This window comes from Oncorhynchus keta, chromosome 25 (assembly GCF_023373465.1).
Source record: "Oncorhynchus keta strain PuntledgeMale-10-30-2019 chromosome 25, Oket_V2, whole genome shotgun sequence".
Classification (NCBI taxonomy): Eukaryota; Metazoa; Chordata; class Actinopteri; order Salmoniformes; family Salmonidae; genus Oncorhynchus; species Oncorhynchus keta.
This window is the reverse complement of record NC_068445.1, coordinates 28,350,849-28,375,070: the sequence shown is the minus strand read 5'-3', so window position 1 is coordinate 28,375,070 and position 24,222 is coordinate 28,350,849. Positions and strand designations below refer to the sequence as shown.

Genomic DNA, 24,222 nt, shown 5'->3' with positions numbered 1-24,222 from the left:
CATTCTCATGCTGGAGGGTCATATCAGGATGAGCCTGCAGGAAAGATACCACATGAGGGAGGAGGATGTCTTTCCTGTAACGCAAAGCGTTGAGATTGCCTGCAATGACAACAAGCTCAGTCCGATGATGCTGTGACACACCGCCCCAGACCATGACAGACCCTCCACCTCCAATCGATCCCATTCCAGAGTACAGGCTTCGGTGTAACGCTCATTCCTTCGACGATAAACGTGAATCCGACCATCACCCCTGTTGAAACAAAAACGTGACTCGTCAGTGAAGAGCACTTCTTGCCAGTCCTGTCTGGTCCAGCGACGGTGGGTTTGTGCCCATAAGCGATATTGTTGATGTCTGGTGAGGACCTGCCTTAAAACAAGCCTACAAGCTCTCAGTCCAGCCTCTCTCAGCCTATTGCAGACAGTCTGAGCACTGATGGAGAGATTGTGCGTTCCTGGTGTAACTCGGGCAGTTGTTGCCATCCTGTACCTGTCCCGCAGGTGTGATGCACTGATCCTGTGCAAGTGTTGTTACACGTGGTCTGTCACTGCGAGGATGATCAGCTGTCCGTCCCGTCTCCCTGTAGCGCTGTCTTAGACATCTCACAGTATGGACATTGCAATTCATTGCCCTGGCCACATCTGCAGCCCTCATGCCTCCTTGCAGCATGCCTAAGGCATGTTCACGCAGATGAGTAGGGATACTGGACATATTTATTTTGGTGTTTTTCAGAGTCAGTAGAAAGGCCTCTTTAGTGTCCTAAGTTTTCATAACTGTGACCTTAATTGCCTACCGTCTGTAAGCTGTTAGTGTCTTAATGACCGTTCCATAGGTGCATGTTTTTTAATTGTTAATGGTTCATTGAACAAGCATGGGAAACAGTGTTTAAACCCTTTACAGTGAAGTTAATTGGATTTTTATGAATTATCTTTGAAAGACAGGGTCTTAAACAAGGGACGTTTCTTTTTTTGCTGAGTTTAGTACCCTCCAAGCTCATTATTAAGCTCGGGGCCCTGGGTCTGAACCCCGCCCTGTGCAGCTGGGTCCTGGATTTTCTGACGGGCCGCCCCCAGGTGATGAAGGTCAGAAACAACACCTCCACTTAGCTGATCCTCAACACGGGGGCCCCACAAGGGTGCATGCTCAGCCCCCTCCTGTACTCCCTGTTTACCCATGACTGCGTGGCCACGCACTCCTCTGCTCTGATAAAGCCATGGAAGGCAGCCAGGGTTATAGCTCTTATTCATGTTTACCATTAAGTCAATGTTGACAGATGGCGGCGATCCAGAGAAAATCCTGCCTCCTTAGGTAACCTATTTATTTTTTCTTTAGTGTAATTTCAATTAAAGGACAGTTAATGAACATATATGAAAACCTAATGTTAGTGTTGCTTTAATTAATGTCATATTGGAGGACCACAGACGTCTTGCATGACCTTGATTACAAACATACCAAGCATATACATGTATAGTGCAATCTGACAAAAAGCGTGGTTTCCGTTCACATTCGTGTTCCTGTTTTGGTTTTATGTCTCACAATCCTGACAGGGGAATAGTTGTTATGTTGAAGTCATGAAATAATATGCATTCAACTCAGTGATCAAATTACTCTGACTGCAAGTCCCTACTGCAATGTTGGGCAGTCGCTAGCAAATGGAATATACATTTTTTGTTGTTTGTTTAACTGTGAGAAAAGCTCTACTTCCTCTTACTGTTATTACTTCACTTTCAATTTCATGTTTATTTTTTCAAGTGTGGTTTGTGATCTCTAACTCCACTCCTCGCTTCCTCTCTTATATGTCCTGTTTGAAAGTGTAATATTATGACTCTGTTACTGTATGGAATGTAGGTTTTCATCAACTATAAGTATTATGGCTAGCGCTATTTGTTATGTATTATAACTGAAGTATAACAGAGTAAGGAAACCACACATTGACCTTTTTGGGTTCAGCTTTTTGGGTTCAGCTAGAATAGTATTAACAGAACAGGGTGGACACTAGAAGAACAACGAATTTTGGATGTAAGTTGGTTGCCTATAACACCATGTTTTCAGAGCCACCAGTGGTGTAAAGTACTTAAGTAGTACTTTTAAGTATTTTTACTTAAGTAGTTTTTTTGGCTATCTGTACTTTACTATTTATATTTTTTTTACCAACTTTTACTTTTACTTCACTACATTCCTAAAGAAAAATAATGTACTTTTTCCTTCTTAAATTTTTCCTGACACCTAAAAGTACTTGTTATATTTTGACAGTAAAATGGTCGAATTCACACACTTATCAAGAGAACATACATAGTCATCCCTACTGACTCTAATCTGGTGCTCACTAAACACAAATGGTTTGTTTCTAAATTATGTCTGAGTGTTGGAGTGTGCCCCTGGATATCCATCAATAAAAATATAAGAAAATTGTGCAATCTGTTTTGCTTAATATAATGAATTTTGAAATGGTCTATACTTTTACTTTTGATACTTAAGTACATTTGAACAATTCCGTTTACTTTTAATACTTAGGTATATTTAAAACCAAATACTTTTAGACTTTTACTCAAGTAGTATTTTACTGGGTGACTTTCACTTTTACTTTCGTCATTTTCTATTAAGGTGTCTTTACTTTTACTCAAGTATGACAATTGAGTACTTTTTCCACCACTGAGAGCCACCATATACTGATCATTGGTGACAGTGAACACAGACTGGGACCCAATTGTTTGAGTTTTGGAGCCTGTTGAATGGCTACCAAATTGTCCTAAAATGTTTAATTTCATTACATTGTGTTTTATTTTTTCAATCCCTTCTATGCGTTTGATGCTTAATCAAAATGCTGACTATGGTCATATACTCATTAGACTAGCTACTGTCATAGTAGGCTGTGGTGAATGAAAAGTCAAAGTAAATGGCTGAGTATAAATATATAATTTACAAGACTCTACAATAGAGTAGTAGAAGATTAAATGGTATAGGCGAGGTGTACGTTTTTCCCTTTCACCTAGGAAGTCTGATCCATGATCAAATACCCATCATTCAAATACAGTGACGTAAGGCCCCGACGTCAAAGGGTCTGTTCTGTTGACTTCCAGATAGGGGTAGTGTGGGAAAGTGTCACCCGACCCGACCAGCAGACTGCAGTGAAAGCGTGAGAGACCAGACCAGGAAAAAGAAAGAATATCGACTAAAAGAAAGATAGAAACTAACTATAATCAACTACAAATGAGAGAGGGTGAAAATCAACTTTGCGATATCTGAAAGCCACCTTGGTTAAACGCAACGTTTGTTCTGACACAAAGGTTTATGCCAAGACGCTCCTCTCAATGCATTGGTTTCGGTGACAGTTTTGGACAGGAATAGAGATAGTGACGGGAGAACAATGGTAAGTTGATATATATTTTTATTTTCAGCAAATTAAAGAATAAAAAATAGTATATTAATATGTTTATGTTTTCATAATTGAGTTTCTGCACCTATTGCACACACGGTACCCGTAGGCTCAGAAGCGTTTGTTGTTGTTGTGACTGTCACTACATTAAGCTACAGCCTTGCGTTGAATTACATTAGACCGTTTTCCCACTTTGAACTTAACTGATTTTATGTCAAATACACCTTATTTAAAGGCCGTTTGCTACAGTCATAATATTGCCTTTTTTATTTTAGTTTTGGTTTTAATTTATGAGAGATCATACACAATTCAAACAAATTCATGCAAATAGATTATTTTATACAGACCCATGTGAGTTTTTCTGAAAATGGTTTGTAAGTGTCATTAGAGGGTCAGGTTAATAAGTTAGAGTAGCACTCAATCAACCAAACTTAAATGGTTAGATATGTTCTATTATGCTAGTTGATGAAATTACAATGTGTATTCTGTGGATAACAGTTATAGACCCAGGTCTGTTAGTCTATCCTATACATATCTGTAAAGTCCATGAGCAGACTATCCCTGTCCGCTTGATTGAACGAGACATGTAAAAATACATATTGTCGATTTGCAAGAGGGGGTTTCCTAGCTAAATGCTAGGTACTCTGTTGAGGCTGGAGTGAGTGAGTGAGGAAGGGAGTGAAGGGAGGAAGGAAGCAAGGAGGAGAACTGGAAAAGGCAGCAGTTCCTGTGTTAAGATTTTGTCGCCGGTTGATTTTTAAACACAGACTATTCCTCAGCTATGAAAACTTAATTGGTGGGGGCCGAACTAAAACAGTGAAACGCATTTCCTCAAAATGTATGTTTCAATCCAATTTAACCAAAGCAACCCAGTAGCCTATTCACCATATGACAGCTGTAATAGTAAATACAAATGGGAAAGAAATGCACCTTTCATTAAAGCTTGTATAACTCATGATGTATTGACCGGTAATGTATAACAGCTAGTCCTAACTTGTCTCTACGAGGGCACTGAACTAGTGTTCTAACCTGGCCATATCTCATTCCGGTTCTGTGAGTCTGAAAGGGTGTTATTGACAGTGAGATATGGAGTCACTGAGATTGTACTTGTTTTGTTTGTTCTCTTGGTTTCCTGTAAGTGTCAGCGCAGTCAGCATCCTTGACTGCTGAAACACTCACTTCCCTGTCCGGCACAGAGGGAAAAAAAGGCAGGGATAGTCCCGTCAGGATATAAATTATGTTATGTTCAGTCTATTATTATACTGCCTAAATATCCTGTTTTAAGTAGGCCTTCTTATTCACCTACAGTACATGTAGGCCTGAATCCTATCTTGAGATTTGTGAGTCTTCGTTCAAGCCATCCGTTGATATCAATCAATGTATTTCCCTGAAAGTTAAGTGAAGCGTGCACATCTCACGGTTAGGATGTGGCTGCTATAGTAGATTTTGGTGGCACGCAAGAGTGTCATTGTCACAGTGGGTTGCCCAACCTTTGTTCCCCCAGGCTAAAGTGGTTATTTGTTTGTAAAGCTGTAGCGTGCCACCATGTTCTATCAGAAAGTCAGAGCTTACAGTAAACAGAACCGTCCAAGTCATCCAGATGTCCAGGCTCACCTGCCCCAGATCAGTTGTTGGCCGTCATCTTCCTGTTCTGTCCTGTTTTCCCCCTATGGAAGCTTAATCTCTCAGCCATTATGACTAATAATTAATGTTAATGTGAACAATGCGCTGTTGTTAATTATATAAAATATCACCTTTAACATGGTAACACAAAGACGGGGACAGATGTTGAAAAAATGTATGTGAGCTATTCATTGTGTCAATCAATGTGTCCGTACCTACCCCTATTCAAATACTTGTAAATCATACATCAAATATGCACAAAATCAGAAGTCGTTCCAACTAAGTCATGTGGCCTTACCAGGATGTATCTTCCATTAACCTCAACTTGTTTGTTGTGTGTTCAGGAGAATGGGAAGAACCGCCTGCAGCAGGCCCAGGATGAGGTGGAGGAGGTGAAGGTGATCATGCTAGATAACCTCAACAAGGCTGCCGAGAGGTCAGGCAAGCTGGGAGATCTTGATAACAGGGCAGACGAACTTCTGGAGAAGGTGATTGTTGTAGTTTATGGGTACTCCCCAAATGGCACTGTATTCCTCGATAGTCTACTACCTTTGAACAGGGCCTATAGGGCTCTGGTCAAAAGAAGTGCACTACATCGGGAATAAGGTGCCATTTGGGACGTACCCTAAATTAAAAGGTGTAATAAGAGACGTCTTAATGGAACCAAATCATGATTTGGTCCTTCTGTAGCTCAGTTGGTAGAGCATGGCGCTTGTAACGCCAGGGTAGTGGGTTCGATCCCCGGGACCACCCATACGTAGAATGTATGCACACATGACTGTAAGTCGCTTTGGATAAAAGCGTCTGCTAAATGGCATATTATTATTATTATTATTATTATTTAATATAAAACACAAACATAATTTTAAGATACTGACTTTGAAGGCCGTACTTTGATGATTGCAATGCTATAATACCGGTAAAACCTTAGGTGGGTTTCAGAGAGACACAATAGCACAAAAGGTTTCTCCTTTGGAATTCTTCTTTGGTGTGTCTCATGGTAGTTTTCCAATGTTCCATACGAGTCCAGGGAATAGCCAGGAAATGTCATATTGCTGTCTATAAATACACGTTAGGTGGAGTTGGAGGCGAAAAATAATGGACAATTTACATCCTGATTGTGGTTTGCAGTGATATTTTTAGAAAGGTATTTCCTATTGTTGTAAGATTAATGAAACCCACTGGTCTCCCTCTGTATTATGAGAGGGGTGTCCAGGACATGCCACAGGGCACATGTCCGTCCTGGTCAACCCTGGGGTCAACCAACCAGGTCGCAGCGTTCCCACATCACTCCCCAGCCAGGCCGGCTGGGGAGTTATGTGTTATGTTATGTTACAGCCTTATTCTAAAATATAATTACTTTTTTAATCTCATCAATCTACGCACAATACCTCATAATGACAAAGCAAAAACAGATTTTTAGAAATACCTTATTTAAGTATTCAGACCCTTTGCTATGAGATTTGAAATTGAGCTCAGGTGCATCCTGTTTCCATTGATCATCTTTGAGATGTTTCTACAACTTGATTGGAGTCCACCTGTAAATTCAATTAATTGGACATGATTTGGAAAGGCACACACGTCTATATTATGTCCCACAGTTGACAGAGCATCTCAGACCAAAAACCAAGCCATGACGTTGAAGCAATTGTCCGTAGAGCTCCGAGACAGGATTGTGTCGATGCACAGATCTGGGGAAGGGTACCAAAAAATGTCTTCAACATTGAAGGTCCCCAAGAACACAGTGGCCTCCATTTTTCAATGGAATAAGTTTGGAACCATCAAGACTCTCTCTAGAGCTGACTGCCCGGCCAAACTGAGCAATTGGGAAAGAAGGGCCTTGTTCAGGGAGATGACCAAGAACCCGATGGTCACTCTGACAGAGCTCCAGAGTTCCTCTGTGGTGATGGGAGAACCTTCCAGAAGGAAAACCATCTCTGCAGCACTTTACCAGTCAGGACTTTATGGTAGAGTGGCCAGACAGAAGACACTCCTCAGTAAAATGCACATGACAGCCCGTTTGGATTTTGCAAAAAGGAATATAAAGGACTCTCAGACCATGAAAAAGATCAAGGGAATGATGAACGGAGAAATGTACAGAGAGATCTTTGATGAAAGTCTGGTCCAGAACACTCAATAATTCTGCACGCCCAATTCTTCAGTTTTTGATTTGTTAAAATTTGTTAAAAAAAGTTTGAAATATCCAATAAATGTCGTTCCACTTCATGATCCCCCACCACCTTCCGGAGACACCTGAAACACCACCTCTTTAAGGAATACCTAGGATAGGATAAGTCATCCTTCTCACCCCCCCCTAAAAGATCTAGATGCACTATTGTAAAGTGGCTGTTTCACTGGATGTCATAAGGTGAATGCACCAATTTGTAAGTCGCTCTGGATAAGAGCGTCTGCTAAATGACTTAAATGTAAATGTAAATGTAAATTATTGTGTCCCACTTGTTGTTGATTCTTCACAAAAAAATACAGTTTTATATCTTTATGTTTGAAGCCTGAAATGTGGCAAAAGGTCGCAAAGTTCAAGGGGGCCGAATACTTTCGCAAGGCACAGTATATAGAATACACTCCATATTCAAGACGGGGGGCATAGGGTCTTGGCATGAACATCGGACTAACTTTTAACATCTTATGATGATGTGATTTCAGAGTAAAGCTTTCTCAAAGTCTGCTCGGAAAGTGAAACAGCAGAAGTGGTGGGAACACATGAAGATGAAAGTGTTGCTGACTGGCGTAGGGGTCGTCATGGCAGCCATCATCATTGGGATTATTGTATGGTCAGCATCTGGACCTGACAACGGAGAGCAACCTGCTGCAGGGCAACCCACCTCAGGGCCTTAGGATCCAAGACTGTCTGTCAGAGCAAAAGACATGGAAGAAATGAAGATGGAGGATGGAGATAGACACAGGGGCAGGCGAGACCTCAGAGGAAATAAGGAGTCAGTCAAGACAGAAATAGTGGTGGAAGATAAAGAGTGAGGTTTTCTAGCCTGGTCCCAGATCTGTTTGTGCTTTTGTCAAATACATTGCTGTCATTGTCAAGCCAAACATTTGGCATGATAATGAGTGACAAGGAGTTGGCATGATGATGGCACAAACAGACTGGCACTCAGGCTGTAGGTTTTCCACCTAAGCTCAAACTAGGTTTTGTGGGTTGACTTTTCTGAACTATGCAATCTGTGATATTGTTTGTTTTTAGAGGCATTTCAGGCTCTGTGATCTGTGTGTAGGTCGTTGAATGAAATGGTACCATCACCAGCTCAGCTGCTTCCCCATTCGGCATCATCTTCAACTGGCCCTAGTTGGTCAGGCTCACTGGTTTCACATTCATACTCAGAAATGCTTCAGCCGAACCATAAGATTTGGTATAGGTGAATGGTTTGTCAATTCAAATTAAACATATTGTGCCTTTGGAATGTAAAAAATACCCATTGGATGAATTGTGTGATCGTTTCAAAGTATTCCAATTAAGCTGTAAGGGGACATCACATAATTATATTTCTCATTAAAAGTTTTGAGTAATTTCTTCTCATAATTTCATTCTTTGTTTTTACAGTCCAAAGAAATATATGAAAATGCACATAATTTTGTACATAAAACGCGGTTGTGTTTGAGGCCAATTTGGGCAATGCAGTGTGAATATTTATATTTAATTTTTCATTCATTGTCTTACAGGTAATCAATGTGTACAGTATCAAAAAAACAGTGCTGAGAAATCACATATCTTCAGTTATCTGTTTTTTGTATTTTATATTTGTTACAGACTTCCCTTGCCCTTTTGTTGTTTACTCTTGACATACTAGTATTTGAAATATATATGTAAAACTGTAGTGCATTGTAAAATAAAAGGAATTGACCAGATATATCTGCAGAGAATCTTTATTTTGAACTGTGTGTATGTAACAGTATAGACTTTACGTCCGTCCCCTCGCCCCGACCTGGGCTCGAACCAGGGATGCTTTGCACACGTCAACAGTCACCCTCGAAGCATTGTTACCCATCGCTCCACAAAAGCCGCGGTCCTTGTAGAGCAAGGGGAACCACTACTTCAAGGTCTCAAAGCGAGTGACGTCACCGATTGAAATGCTATTAGCGCGCACCACCGCTAACTAGCTAGCCATTTCACATCCGTTACATGTACAACTGACAGTTGTACACCATAAAGTTACTTTTTATTTGAGAGAGAGAGAGATTCCGAAAAAGGTCCAGTTAGCAGGACTACAAATTCCATCTAGACACACAAAAACTATGCATACCTCAGCCTAAAAATCAGCACCACAGGTAACGTCCACAAAGCTGTGAACGATATGAGACAAGGCAAGAAGGGACTCTGCATGCAGAATTCTGCAAAAACATCCTCCATGAAGAACGTAAAACACCAAATAATGCATGCAGAATTAGGCCGATACCCGCTAATTATCAAAGCCATCACCAACTGAGAGACTGAGAACCTAGAGAATAGTCCCCTATGCAATCTGGTCCTAGGGCTCTGTTCACAAACACAAACAGCCCCCACATAATCCCAGGACAGCAACACAACTAGACCCAACAAAATCACGAGAAAACATAAAGATAATTACTTGAAACAATTAACAAAAGAAAAGATCAAACTAGAATGCTATTTGGCCCTAAACAGAAAGTACACAGTGGCAGAATACCTGACCCCTGTGGCTGACCCAAAATTAAGAAAAGCTTTGACTATGTACAGATTCAGTGATCATGGCCTTGCTACTGAGGGAGGCCGCCGTAGGAAGACCTGGCTCTCAGGAGAAGACAAGCTATGTGCAACAAAATGAGGTGGAAACTGAGCGGCACTTCCTAACCTTGTGCCAAATATATTACCATTTTAAAGACACATTTTTCCCTCAGATTACACAGACTCACAAAGAATTAGAAAACAATCCAATTTTGATAAACTCCCATGTCTACTGTGTGAAATACCACAGTGTGACATCACAGCAACACGATTTGTGACTTGTTGCCACAAGAAAAGGGAAAACGGTGAAGCACAAACACCATTGTAAATACAACCCATATTAATGTTTATGTATTTTCCCTTTTTTACTGTAACTATTTGCAAGTCGTTACAATGTACATAGCCATAATATGCCATTTGATATGTCTCTATTCCTTTGGAACTTTTGTGTGTGTAATGTTTAGTGTTAATTTTGTATTATTTTATTTCACTTTTATTTATTATATATTTGACTTGCTTTGACGATGTAAACATGTCTCCCATGCCAATAAAGCCCTTTGAATTGAATCGAGAGAAAGAGATCCTGAACCCCACCCACCCACACATAATGTGTGATAGGACGGATAAAAGTCACGTGATGGTGCATTGTCATACCCGGTAGACAGTGTGGTGTAGCTAGCTGCTGCACATTTCAGGTTATGACAAAACACAGGTAAAGTCAACTTTTGTGTGACTTTAATTTGATGTCGCAGTATAGCACCGTGTATTCGACAAGTTGGCTAAAACAGCTCAATGAGAGAGTGGTTGAGCAGTATAGGCGTTAGCTAAATGAATTAGCTAACTAGCTAACTGTGTAGCTCGCTTGCTAACGTTATCGAATCTACTCGAGGTCGGAAGGTAGTTTTGGATTTGAGTGTCATTTTGCTCAATCTCTTTTTAGTAAATTCAAATAGTCAAATTAAATTAGCTTCATGGTTAGCTAATGTGACTAAGGAAAATGGTTTGATTGACGCTCCACAGATTGGTATTCTGAAGATGGCTTCTTATTTTGATGAGCATGACTGTGAACCAACGAATCCCGAAGAACAGTACCGTCAGAATGCACTACTAGAACTGGCCAGGTGAGATCTAACTAGCTAACAACCCAAGTGATGCAACGCAATCCATTCTGTATTTTATAATATCCTACATTAACTGTCTGCCACTGAGAGACTTATATTGAAGATAGACCACAGCCTGCCGTTTCCAATGGGAACAAATTAGTCATAGTGTACAGAACAAGCAATAGAGGCAGAGCCAATCACGAACTTTTGCAAAGTGTAAAGTCTACAAAACTTAATCCACTCTGTTCATAACAGATATTAGTTTAGGGAACAGAACTTTGAGATCAATTATTTTCATTGATGAGAAAATTAGCAGAATGTCGGCTAAAATCTATCTTGTTCCATCTTCTGCCGGGCATTGGGCTTCTTCTCACTACAATATTTGGTAATGAGGGGAAATGCCAAGCGGATGCTTCACATTTATACATCCAGTGAAATATCTGTGCTGATATTGCCTGTTCTTTTTCTTCGGTGGGGTTTATCGGTGGTTGGCATCCAACGTTATTGTGCATTACCACCACCTACTGTTTCATTGCCTGTTGACCTCTGTGTAGGTCTTTGATGCAGGGCCTCGACATTGACTCGGGAGCGTTTGACCTGTCGGACTGGGACCAGCGTCTTCCTCCCCCAGCTGCTAAAACAGCTGTCCAAACCTTACCTGTGGTAGTCATATCCCCAGAGCAAGCAGGTGAGTCCTGCTGCACGAATAAGCTACCCTCTAGCTAATTACCTGTGAGAAACATTTGGGAATTATATGCTACTATGAAAATGCTATGCTGTCTCACGTGGTACCAAATTTAATTTTAAATCATTATAATTGCAAGCACGACTTCCTCTGTAGTCTGCAAGTGTAGTCAATTGTCTGTGGATGTTTCAGACTATGGGATTGAACTCGCTCTCTCCCCCCCTCATCTAGACAAAGGGCTGAAGTGTCCTGTGTGTCTGCTGGAGTTTGAGGAGCAGGAGACAGTGAGGGAGATGCCCTGCAAACACCTCTTTCACTCTGGTTGTATCCTGCCCTGGTTAGGGAAGGTGAGGGCTTGTCCACTGACTAGTCACACACACACACACACACACACACACGGATACATTTTCACATATAGGTTTGATGGTATGTACAAATTAATGTACTAATTACCTGAACACAGTGCACTAAACATAAAGAATAGCCCATACAAATGCATTTAATAACAGATTCACTACATGGAACAATCACCCCCCCAAAAAAAAAAATCTCACGGAAGTTTGTTCTGAAGTGTCTGTCCTATATCTGAAAGATCAGGAAACATGATTATTTCTATGTATTTAACCCCTTATGTATGTCACTAAACAGTCTACATATATACAGTGCATTCGGAAGGTATTCAGACCCCTTGATTTTTTCCCACATTTTGTTACGTTACAGCCTTAATCTAAAATGTATGAAATTGTTTTTTCCCTTCAATCTACACACAATACCCCATAATGACAAAGCAAAACTTTTTTTTTTGTGTTTTTTTAAACATCTATTTATATATCACATTTACATAAGTATTCAGACCCTTTAATCAGTACTTAGTTGAGCACCTTTGGCAGTGACTACAGCCTTACAGGCTGTGTTTTTGGGGAGTTTCTTCCATTCATCTCTGCAGATCCTCAAGCTCTGTCAGGTTGGATGGGGAGCGTTGCTGCACAGCTATTTTCAGGTCTCTCTAGGGATGTTTGAACGGGTTCAAGTCCGGGCTCTCGCTGGGCCACTCAAGTACTTTGAGACTTGTCTCAAAGCCACTCCTGTGTTGTCTTGGCTGTGGGTCATTGTCCTAGAGATGGTGTCCTTTTGGAAGGTGAACCTTTGCCCCAGTCTGAGGTCCTGAGTACTCTGGAGCAGGTTTTAATCAAGAATCTCTCTGTACTTTGCTCCGTTCATCTTTCCCTCGCTCCATTTGAGTCCCGGTCCCTGCCGCTGAAAAACATCCCCACAGCATGATGCTGCCACCACTGGAGCTCTGTTAGTGACCATCAGGTTCTTGGTCACCTCACCTCACTGACCAAGACCCTTCTCCCCTGATTGCTCAGTTTGGTTGGGCGAACAGCTTTAGGAAGTCTTGGTGATTCCAAACTTCTTCCATTTAAGAATGATGGAAGCCACTGTGTTCTTGGACCTTCAATTCTGCAGAAATGTTTTGGTACCCTTCCCCAGATCTGTGCCGTGCCACAATCCTTTCTTGGAGCTCTACGGACAATTTCTTCGACCTCATGGCTTGGCTTTTGCTCTGACATGCACTGTCTACTGTGGGACCTTTATATAGACAGGTGTGCCTTTCCAAATCATGTCCAATCAATTGAATTTACCACAGTTGTGCATCCTGTTTCCATTGATTCCTATAATTGGATTGGAGTACCTGAGCTCAATTTTGAGTCTCGTAGCAAAGGGTCTGAATACTTATGTATGTCATATTTCAGTGTTATTTTTTAAAATTAATTTGCAACATTTTTGTTTTAGCTTAAGGCTGTAACGTAACAAAATGTGGAAAAGGGGAAGGGGTCTGAATACATTCCGATTGCATCGTATAGTGTACTCCCATTAACAAAAATCAACTGGTACCGGGGGACCGTCAGACAAGTCTTGTGAGGGTGTCCTAGCGCAAAACAACAGACATGTTCATGCGAGTCTCACCTTTCCACAGAGGGGTCATATTAGTGTTAGGACGCTACAGGCAGAAGTTGGCAGATCGGCTGTACCAACTTCAGACGAGTCTCAAGACGCTTGTGGGGATTATAGATCAAAACGGAGAAAACCCTGTCTTCGTGAGTCTCTTTCCATAGATGGGTCATAATACTTCGCCTAACCGTTCTGATGCTACAGATGATTTTGTGAGAAGGATTTTCGGGAAATCTCATGGTCTGACAAACACCGCTCTATATCTTGTCAACTTTCACTGCAGATGGGGAAGTGCGACTCTGGCGGATGTGGTGGGGTGGACTGTGGACTGAGATGCATCCAATGCAAAAAAACATCTCTTGCTTAAACTGGCAGATTTGTATGGGGATTGTTTCATTATGTTTATTTAGATCTCAGCAGGGCGTGGATCTTATGGGGTTAACAAGTGACATCAATAAGGGATCATAGCTTTCACCTGGATAATCTGTCATGGAAAGAGTTCATGTTTTCTACACTGTATAACATTTACAATTTTGTCTTTTAGCAGACGCTCTTATCCAGAGCAATTTACAGGAGCAATTGGGGTTAAGTGCCTTACTCAAGGGCACTTCAACAGATTTTTCACCTAGTCAGCTTGGGGATTCGAACCAGTTACCTTTCGATTACTGGCCCAAAGCTTATAGCCACTAGGCTATAACCTTTGCAGATTCCCTCTAACTCTTGCTATCATCACAGACAAATTCTTGCCCGCTATGCCGTCTCGAGCTACCAACCGACAATCCAGAGTATGAAGAGTTCAAGAAGGACAAGGTGGGTGTGAAACTAGGGCATCAGTCATTATCCTGGGAAATCGAATTCAAAGTGCATTTCCATTTTAGAGTTGAAACTTGGCATGTGTCCCAAATGGCACCCTATTAAATATGCAGTGGTCTATAGGCCATGGTCAAAATAAATAGTGAACTGGATAGGGAATAGGGTGCCATTTGGGACACAGGAATGGTCAGCGTCAACCCGTTACTAAATGGAGCATTTCTGTCTGTTACAGGACAGGAGAAAACAGAGGGAAAACAGACTGGAAGATCTGCATGGGGCCATGTACACATAACGGCTCAGAGCACACTGCTTATTGCTGATTTCCCCTTTCTAGCGTTGGGTCGCAATAGAATTAAGAATTGACCAAAGCTGCAAATAATATTATGTAGCTATTATGTTTTATCGTATGTACTGTAAATATGTCAGTTTTAAATACAGTCAATTGTACAAAGACACATTTTGTGATTCAAATTATGGATGATCATTCTACAATGAAAGGAATACTGAGACAGTTGAGTCTGTTTGAACTCTCTACATTCACTGCCTTAACACATCATAGCATTTCTTCCTTTTCCCCAAGATGCAATACATTGACCAAAACAGGTGATTAAATGGCTTTTCACGGCATATGTTTTGTTGGCCTCACAATATTTATCAGACTTTAAATTCAATCTGTTTATAGTGATGCTTGCTTTGGCATCATCAATAAAGGCCCAGTGCAGTCAATTCTGTTTTCCTGTGTTTTGTATCATTTTGTACAACAGCTGATGAAACACACTAAAAATGTGTTTTTATTTTATTTTTATCAGTGTTACTGGTTAAAAATACATTATACACAGGACTTTCTAATCAGCAGGTTTGTATGGGCAGGAGTTTGTTTTCCATGGTGACATCACCATGCGGTAAATTGGATAATAGACCAATAACTAAGAGTTCCAAACCTCAATTTAAATAACTGCTAGTTTTCAGTTTTCCCCTCCCCACTTAGACCAATTCCAGACAGTCCTAGCAAATTTCTTGTTTGCTTAAACTATTTTGGTTGATTTTTAATGTGACCTCTATAACAGTAAGGTACTTAATTGATATAAAAATGGCTGCATTGGGCCTTTAACACCCTACCCTGGTATAGGGTATTGAAGAAAGCTTAATGAACACCACTCAGTACACACTACCTGTGAAAATACACTGAACAAAAATATAAACACAGCATGCAACGATTTTACTGAGTAACAGTTTATATAAGGACATCAGTCAATTGAAATAAATCTATTAGGCCCTAATCTATGGATTTCAGTTGATTGAAAAACAGACAGGCATCTTTTGGTAAGATACCATAAAGAAAAATAGTGGGGTGGATCAGAAAACTAGTCAGTTTCTGGTGTAACCACTATTTGCCTCATGCAGCACGACACGTCTCCTTCACATATAGTTGATTAGGCTGTTGATTGTGGCCTGTGGAATGTTGTCCCACTCTTCAATGGCTGTGCGAAGTTGCTTGATATTGGCGGGAACTGGAACATGCTGCGTACACATCGATCCAGTTCATCCCAAACATGCTCAATGGGTGACATGTGTGAGTATGCAGACCATGGAAGAACTAGGACATTTTCAGTTTACAGGACCTGTGTAGCGATCGTTGAGACTTGGGGCCGTGCATTATCCAGCTGAAATATGAGGTAATGGCGGCGAATGAATGGCATGACAATGGGCCTCAGGATTTCATTGCGGTATCTCTGCATTCAAATTGCCATCAACAAAATGCAATTGTGTTCATTGTCCGTAGCTTATGTCTGTCCATACCATAACCCCACCACCACGGGGCTCTCTGTTCACAAAGTTGACATCAGCAAGCCGCTCGCTCAAATACATGCTGTCCGCCATCTGCCCGGTACAGTTGAAACCGGGATTCATTCGTTAAAACACACATCTCCAGCGTGCCAGTGGCCATCAAAGATGAGCATTTGCCCACTGAAGTCGGTTACAATGACAAACTGCAGTCAGGTCAAGACCCTGGTCAGGACGATGAGCACACAGATGAGCTTCCCTGAGATGGGTTCTGACTGTGCAGAAATTCTTCTGTTGGCTGGTCTCAGGCAATCCCGCATGTGAAGAAGCCAGATGTGGAGGTCCTGGGTTGGCATGGTTACATGTGGTCTGCGGTTGTGAGGCTGGTTGGACGTACTGCTAAATCCTCTAAAACAGTGTTGGAGGAGGTTTACAGTAAAGAAATTAACATTACATTATCTGGCAACAAGCTCTGGTGGACATTCCTGCAGTCAGCATGCCAATTTCACGCTCCCCCAGAACTTGAGACATCTGTGACACTATATTATGTGACAAAACTGCACATTTTAGAGTGGCCCTTTATCGTCCCCAGCATTAAAGTGCACCTGTGTAATTATCATGCTGTTTAATCAGCTTCTTGATTATGCCACACCTGTCAGGTGGATGGATTATCTTGGTAAAGGAGAAACTCACTAATAGGGATGTACAGTGCATTCGGGAAGTATTCAGAACCCTCAACATTTTCCACATTTTGATTAATCCAATTTAGAATAAGGCTGTAATTGTTTTTTCCACTCATCAATATAAACACAATACTCCATAATGACAAAGCAAAAACAGGTTTTTAGAAATGTTTGCAAATTAATAAAAAATACAAAAGGTGAAATATCACATTTGCACAACTATTCAGACCCTTTGTTGAAGCACCTTTGGCAGCGATTACAGCCTCAAGTTTTCTTGGGTATGACGCTACAAGCTTGGAAAACCTGTATTTGGGGAGTTTCTCCCTTTTCTTCTCTGCAGATCCTCTCAAGCTCTGTCAGGTTGGATGGGGAGCGTCACTGCAAATCTATTTCCAGGTCTCCAGTGATGTTCGATCAGGTTCAAGTCTGGATGGCCACTCAGAGATTTGTCCCAAAGCCACTCCTGCGTTGTCCTGTTGGAAGGTGAACCTTCACACCAGTCTGAGGTCCTGAGCACTCTGGAGCAGGTTTTCATCAAGAATCTCTCTGTACTTTGCTCCGTTCATCTTTCCCTCGATCCTGACAAGTCTCCCAGTCTCTGCCGCTGAAAAACATCCCCACAGCATGATGCTGCCACCACCATGCTTCACCGTAGGGAGGGTGCCAGGTTTCCTAAAGATGTGATGCTTGGCATTCAGGCCAAAGAGTTCAATCTTGGTTTAATCAGACCAGATAATCTTGTTTCTCATGGTCTGACAGACCTTTAGGTTCCTTTCGGAAAACTCTAAGCGGGATGTCATGTGCATTTTACTGAGGAGTGGCTTCAGTCTGGCCACTCTACCATAAAAGGCCTGATTGGTAGAGTGCTGCAGAGATGGGAGAAACTTCCAGAAGCACAACCATCTCCACAGAGGAACTCTGGAGCTCTGTCAGAGTGACCATCGGGTTCTTGGTCACCTCACTGACCAAGGCCTTTCTCCCCCGATTGCTCAGTTCGACGAGGCGCCCATGTACATTTTCTTTATCCCTTTACACTTGTGTGTATAAGGTAGTAGTTTTGGAATTGTTAGGTTAGATTACTCGTTGGTTATTACTGCATTGTCGGAACTAGAAGCACAAGCATTTCGCTACACTTGCATTAACATCTGCTAACCATGTGTATGTGACAAATAAATTTGATTTGATTTTCTAGGAAGAGTCTTGATGGTTCCAAACTTCTTCCATTTAAGAATGATGGAGGCCACTGTGTTCTTGGGGACCTTCAATGCTGCAGAAATGTTTTGGTACACTTCCCTAGATCTGTGCCTCGACACAAGCCTGTCTCAGAGCTCTACAGACAATTTCTTCGAACCTCATGGCTTGGTTTTTGCTCTGACATGCACTGTCAACTGTGGGACCTTACATAGACAGGTGTAGCATGGGTCCTCAGATCCTCAAAAGGTTCTACAGCTGCACCAGAGAGCATTGTGACTGGTTGAACCACTACCTGGTATAGCATCTGACCGCAAGGCACTACAGAGGGTAGTGCGTACGGCCCAGTACATCACTGGTGCCAAGCTTCCTGCCATCCAGGACCTCTACACCAGGCAGTGTCAGAGGAAGGCCCTAAAAATTGTCAAAGACTCCAGCCAGCCTAGTCGTAGACTGTTCTCTCTGCTAACGCACGGCAAGCGGTACCGGAGCGCCAAGTCTTGGTCCAAGAGGCTTTGAAACAGCTTCTACCCACAAGCCATAAGACTCCTGAACATCTAATTAAATGTCCACCCAGACTATTTGCATTGCCCCCCTCCTTTACACCTACTCTGTTGTTGTCATCTATGCATAGTCACTTTAATAACTCTACCTACATGTACATATTACCTCAACTAACCGGCGCCCCCACACATTGACTCTGTACCGGTACCCCCCCTGTATGTAGTCTCGCTATTGTTATTTTACTGCTGCTCTTTAATTACTGGTTGCTTTTATTTCTTATTTATTTTAAACTGCATTGTTGGTGAAGGGCTCGTAATTAAGCATTTCACTGTAAGGTCTACATCTATTGTATTCAGCGCATGTGACTTATAACGTTTGATTTGATTTTGTGTGCCTTTCCAAATCATGTCCAATCATTTTAATTTACTACAGGTGGACTCCAATCAAGTTGTAGAAACAGGATGCACCTGATCTCAATTTGAAGTCTCATAGCAAAGGGTCTGAATGCTTACGTAAATAAGGTATAAGTTGTCACAAGTTTGCAAAAACGTCTCAACCTGTTTTTGCTTTGTCATTATAGGGTACTGTGTGCAGATTGATTAAATAAAAAATGTAATCAATTTTAGAATAAGGCTGTAACGTAACAAGTGGAAAAAGTCAAGGGGTCTGAATACTTTCCGAATGCACTGTAAATACATTTGTGCAAACTTTGACGGAAATAAGCTTTTTGTGCGTATGGAACATTTTGTATCATCACATGGGACCAACACTTTACATGTTGCATTTATATTTGTATTCAGTATAGATTAAGGACCAATCTTACAGCTGTGGTTTTTCTCAGGTCCTCTTGAGCCGAACTGTAAACCACTCAATCTCATTTCCTCAAATATTAAAACGTTTGATATTGTCATGTTATATTAACCCCAAAGAAGATAATGATCCAGCTTTTTTTTGCACACAAAGTCCAGTGTGTGGTTATAAAGCATGTTGGTCTGGTTGGCCAAACTGGTTTATGCTTCATGTCCATTCGTAAGCATATGACAAAATAACCTCTAACTGTTGACTCCTGTGATTGAGTCCTGAAAAAAGACAGTTGCTCTGAAATGCTAACGGTACTCAACTATTTCAAGGCAGGGTTAATTGTTCTGCCATATTTCGAAGGGATGTCTTGTAGAGAACATAAGTCAAATTATTTAGGAAAGGTAGCCTCAAAACCTGAGTGATCTTGCAATATCACACATTGCAGTTAGTCTGGTTTCACAAGGCTAGAGGAGAGGAGCAGTAATTTTCGAGGAGTTGATGTTCTGGGCTCAAGGGAAGACCTAACGTTGATTTGCCTGTAGTTGTCAGACCCAGCCTCTTCAACCGTGCCAAGTGTTCTGACGTACAAGGGTGACTCTTGGTAGCTACAATGCAATAAAGAGTTGAGTGAACTTATGCAATATTGATTAAATAGACAGTTTCAGTGGGTAGTCTGCCAAGCCATCCAACTGATTTTTCTGAGAAGATGCAGCTGATACTCATCCCAGATCAGTCATGTCGAAACAAACCATTTACTAATCTTGCGCCCAAGAATAAAACATACAAGAGCAGATCATTTGCTTATAATTACATTTTATTTCATATTTGAATATAAATCTGACAAAATAAAATTGGCAAATGACAGATAAGCATACACCTTTAGAAACAATTCATAAAAGAAAATGCTTTGTTTGCTTTTTTTGGGAGGGGGGGGGGGTAATCATCTTTCCTCCCATTATAGAGAAGAATTTAGTAAAATACATGTTTTACATAGTCATTTTATAATCTTTGAAAACTATTATATCTTTCAAGACATTTGATCTGCATTGCTGTTAGTCTTTTGCAACTGGAATTGGTATTCTGTCACACAAAATGCACAACTAAAAAAAGTTACAGTAAGTGCAGGAATTGGAACAAAAAAGTACTTAAATACCATTTCATCATGTTTTGGCCTTGTCTACAATAAAGAGAAATGTTCACACATAATAGTTCCAATCCCGTGAAGGTACATTTTTGTCAAAGCTGCCGGTTGAAGTCTAACCTTGATACTAAGTTACAGTAAGGTGAAATACATCACAAAATAAGGTTATTTGAAGTGAAATATTTGAAAAAAACTTTTTGGCTGGTAGAGAATGAGGGGGGAAAAAGCCAACAGAATCAAACCGAGAACTTACACCGGAGCTATAGAATTTTTACATCAGAAACTACCAGTATGCGTTCATTTGGTATTTTCTGTGTGGCCTGGCTGTTTTATAACATAGCCAACCCACCAAATTCCAGTGTAGATTCCTATCTTTTTTTGGAAAGAAGGATAGGAAATACCAGCTACGCATCTGCTCAGCATCTGCCTTGGAAAAACAAGTCCACTCACAATCACAGAGGTAGCTGACATGAAGAAAACAAAACATTTAAAATAGTTTTGTTGGCTGAAACACCATTCAGTGATTGTATTGTACAGTTGAAAATATACCAGACACACAATGGCCCAACAGAAAATACTGGGTTAGTGATAATGTTATAGAGGCCTACCCCCTAAAAAAGTACTTTTTTAATTTCAGGAAATACATAGGCATATAAAGTTCTTTATACATTTGCGTAAAGAAATCTGCCAGTGAAGCCCCTGGGCAGTTAGGGCCCATTTCAATTGAAACCCCTTAAACATAGGCCCCAGGGATTTTGTTATGACTTGCATTTGATTTCTCTCTACGGAGACAATCATTGGCCTCAAGGTGGCACTGGTTAATTACAGAAATAAGTTCTCTCCTGGGGCATATTTGTTTGTTAGTCAGTCAAAGTTGAGTTTTATTCTGAACCATTTCAACTCATTACACTTAGATGTTTGGCAATGAGAAATACATAAGGTTATATTGAAAGAGGAACCTGATCCTAGATCCTAGAGCAGCACTCCTACTCAGACTAAAGGTCGACCGATTAATTAGGGCCAATTTCAAGTTTTCATAACAATTGGTAATCGGCATTTTTGGACGCCGATTACATTGCATTCCACGAGGAAACTGTGTAAGTTAAGTTCCTAGCTAGCATCAAACTTATCTTATAAAAAAACAACCAATCTTCACATTATCACTAGTTAACTACACATGGTTGATGATATTACTAGGTGAACTAGCTTGTCCTGCGTTGCATATAATCAATGCGGTGCCTGTTAATTTATCATCGAATCGCAGCCTACTAACCCAAACGGGATGATTTAACAAAAGCACATTCGTGAAAAAAGCACAATCGTTTCACGAAATGTACCTAACCATAAACATCAATGCCTTTCTTAAAATCAATACACATAAGTATATATTTTTTAAACCTGCATATTTAGTTAAGAAATTCATGTTAGCATTAACTAGGGACATTGTGTCACTTCTCGTTCATTGCAGAGGGTCAGGGTACATGCAACAGTTTGGGCCGCCTGGCTCGTTGCTAACTAATTTGGCAGAATTTAACATAATTATGACATAACATTGAAGGTTGTGCAATGGAACAGCAATATTTAGACTTAGGGTTGCCGCCTGTTCGGTAAAATAAGGAACGGTTCTGTATTTCGCTGAAAGAATAAGCGTTTTGTTTTCGAAATGATAGTTTCTGGATTTGACCATATTAAATGACCAACGGCTTGTATTTCTGTGTTTATTACATTATAATTAAGTCTATGAATTGATAGAGCAGTCTGACTGAGCGGTGGTAGGTTGCAGCAGGCTCGTAAGCATTCATTCAAACTTGCCAGCAGCTCTTAGCAATGCTTGCTTCACAGCGCTGTTTATGACTTCAAGCCTATCAACTCCTGAGATTAGGCTGGCAATACTAGGGTCTATTAGAACACCCAATAGTCAAAGGTATATGAAATACAAATGGTATAGAGAGAAATAGTCGACGCGTATTAATTCCTATAATAACCACAACCTAAAACTTCTTAACTGGAAATATTGAACCACCAGCTTTCTCATGTTCTGAGCAAGGAACTTTAGCATTTTTTATTTTTACATGGCACATATTGCACTTTTACTTTCTTCTCAAACACGGTTTTTGTATTATTTAAACCAAATTGAGCATGTTTCATTATTTATTTGAGACTAAATAGATTTTATGTATTATATGAAGTTAAAATAGAAGTGTTCATTGTTCATTGTTCATTCAGTATTGTTGTAAAGTATTTAGTCAGCCACCAATTGTGCAAGTTCTCCCACTTAAAAAGATGAGGCCTGTAATTTATATCATAGGTACACTTCAACTATGACAGACAAAATGAGAAGAAAAAAAATCCATAAAATCACATTGTAGGATTTTTAATGAATTTATTTGCAAATAATGGTGGAAAAATAAGTATTTGGTCACCTACAAACAAGCAAGATTTCTGGCTCTCACAGACCTGTAACTTCTTTAAGAGGCTCCTCTGTCCTCCACTCGTTACCTGTATTAATGGCACCTGTTTGAAGTTGTTATCAGTATAAAAGACACCTGTCCACAACCTCAAACAGTCACACTCCAAAATCCACTATGGCCAAGACCAAAGAGCTGTCAAAGGACACCAGAAACAAAATTGTAGACCTGCACCAGGCTGGCAAGACAATCTGCAATAGGTAAGCAGCTTGGTTTGAAGAAATCAACTGTGGGAGCAATTATTAGAAAATGGAAGACATACAAGACCACTAATAATCTCCCTCGATCTGGGGCTCCACGCAAGATCTCACCCCGTGGGGTCAAAATGATCACAAGAACGGTGAGCAAAAATCCCAGAACCACACGGGGGGACCTAGTGAATGACCTGCAGAGAGCTGGGACCAAAGTAACAAAGCCTACCATCAGTAACACACTACCCCGCCAGGGACTCAAATCCTGCAGTGCCAGACGTGTCCCCCTGCTTAAGCCAGTACATGTCCAGGCCCATCTGAAGTTTGCAAGAGAGCATTTGGATGATCCAGAAGAAGATTGGGAGAATGTCATATGGTCAGATGAAACCAAAATATAACTTTTTGGTAAAAACTCAACTCGTCGTGTTTGGGGGACAAAGAATGCTGAGTTGGATCCAAAGAACACCATACCTACTGTGAAGCATGGGGGTAGAAACATCATTCTTTGGGGCCGTTTTTCTGCAAAGGGACCAGGACGACTGATCTGTGTAAAGGAAAGAGAATAGGGCCATGTATTGTGAGATTTTGAGTGAAAACCTTACATCAGCAAGGGCATTGAAGATGAAATGTGGCTGGGTCTTTCAGCATGACAAAGATCCCAAACACCGGGCAACAAAGGAGTGGCTTCGCAAGAAGCATTTCAAGGTCCTGGAGTGGCCTAGCCAGTCTCCAGATCTCAACCCCATAGAAAATCTTTGGAGGGAGTTGAAAGTCAGTGTTACCCAGCAACAGCCCCAAAACATCACTGCTCTAGAGGAGATCTGCATGGAGGAATGGGCCAAAATACCAGCAAGTGTGTGAAAACCTTGTAAAGACTTACAGAAAACATTTGACCTCTGTCATTGCCAACAAAGGGTATATAACAAAGTATTGACATAAACTTTTGTTATTGACCAAATACTTATTTTCCACCATAATTTGCAAATAAATTTATTAAAAAATCCTACAATGTGATTTTCTGGATTTTTTATCTCATTCTGTCATAGTTGAAGTGTACCTATGATGAACATTACTACAGGCCTCTCATCTTAAGTGGGAGAACTTGCACAATTGGTGGCTGACTAAATACTTTTTTCCCCCCACTGTGTGTGTGTGTGTGTGTGTGTGTGTGTGTGTGTATATATATATATATA

General features: G+C 40.8%; 1 protein-coding gene across 3 annotated transcripts; it reads left to right on the top strand.

The window, feature by feature from the left end:
* Nucleotides 1-3,077: 3,077 nt before the first annotated feature.
* rnf181 (ring finger protein 181) lies at nt 3,078-14,996 on the top strand. 3 transcript variants are annotated; one of them, XM_035736378.1, is made up of 7 exons: nt 3,078-3,368; nt 5,342-5,485; nt 10,729-10,829; nt 11,366-11,499; nt 11,728-11,843; nt 14,188-14,262; nt 14,498-14,996. In XM_035736378.1, exons 1-7 carry the CDS (start codon nt 3,366-3,368, stop codon nt 14,555-14,557), a joined length of 633 nt encoding a protein of 210 aa, XP_035592271.1. In that variant the 5' UTR covers nt 3,078-3,365; the 3' UTR covers nt 14,558-14,996. The 3 variants fall into 3 exon arrangements, with proteins under 3 accessions (XP_035592271.1, XP_035592272.1, XP_035592274.1); XM_035736379.2 differs by lacking the exons at nt 3,078-3,368; nt 5,342-5,485 and adding an exon at nt 10,266-10,420; XM_035736381.1 differs by lacking the exons at nt 3,078-3,368; nt 5,342-5,485 and adding an exon at nt 10,427-10,605.
* The last annotated feature ends 9,226 nt before the right edge of the window (nt 14,997-24,222 follow it).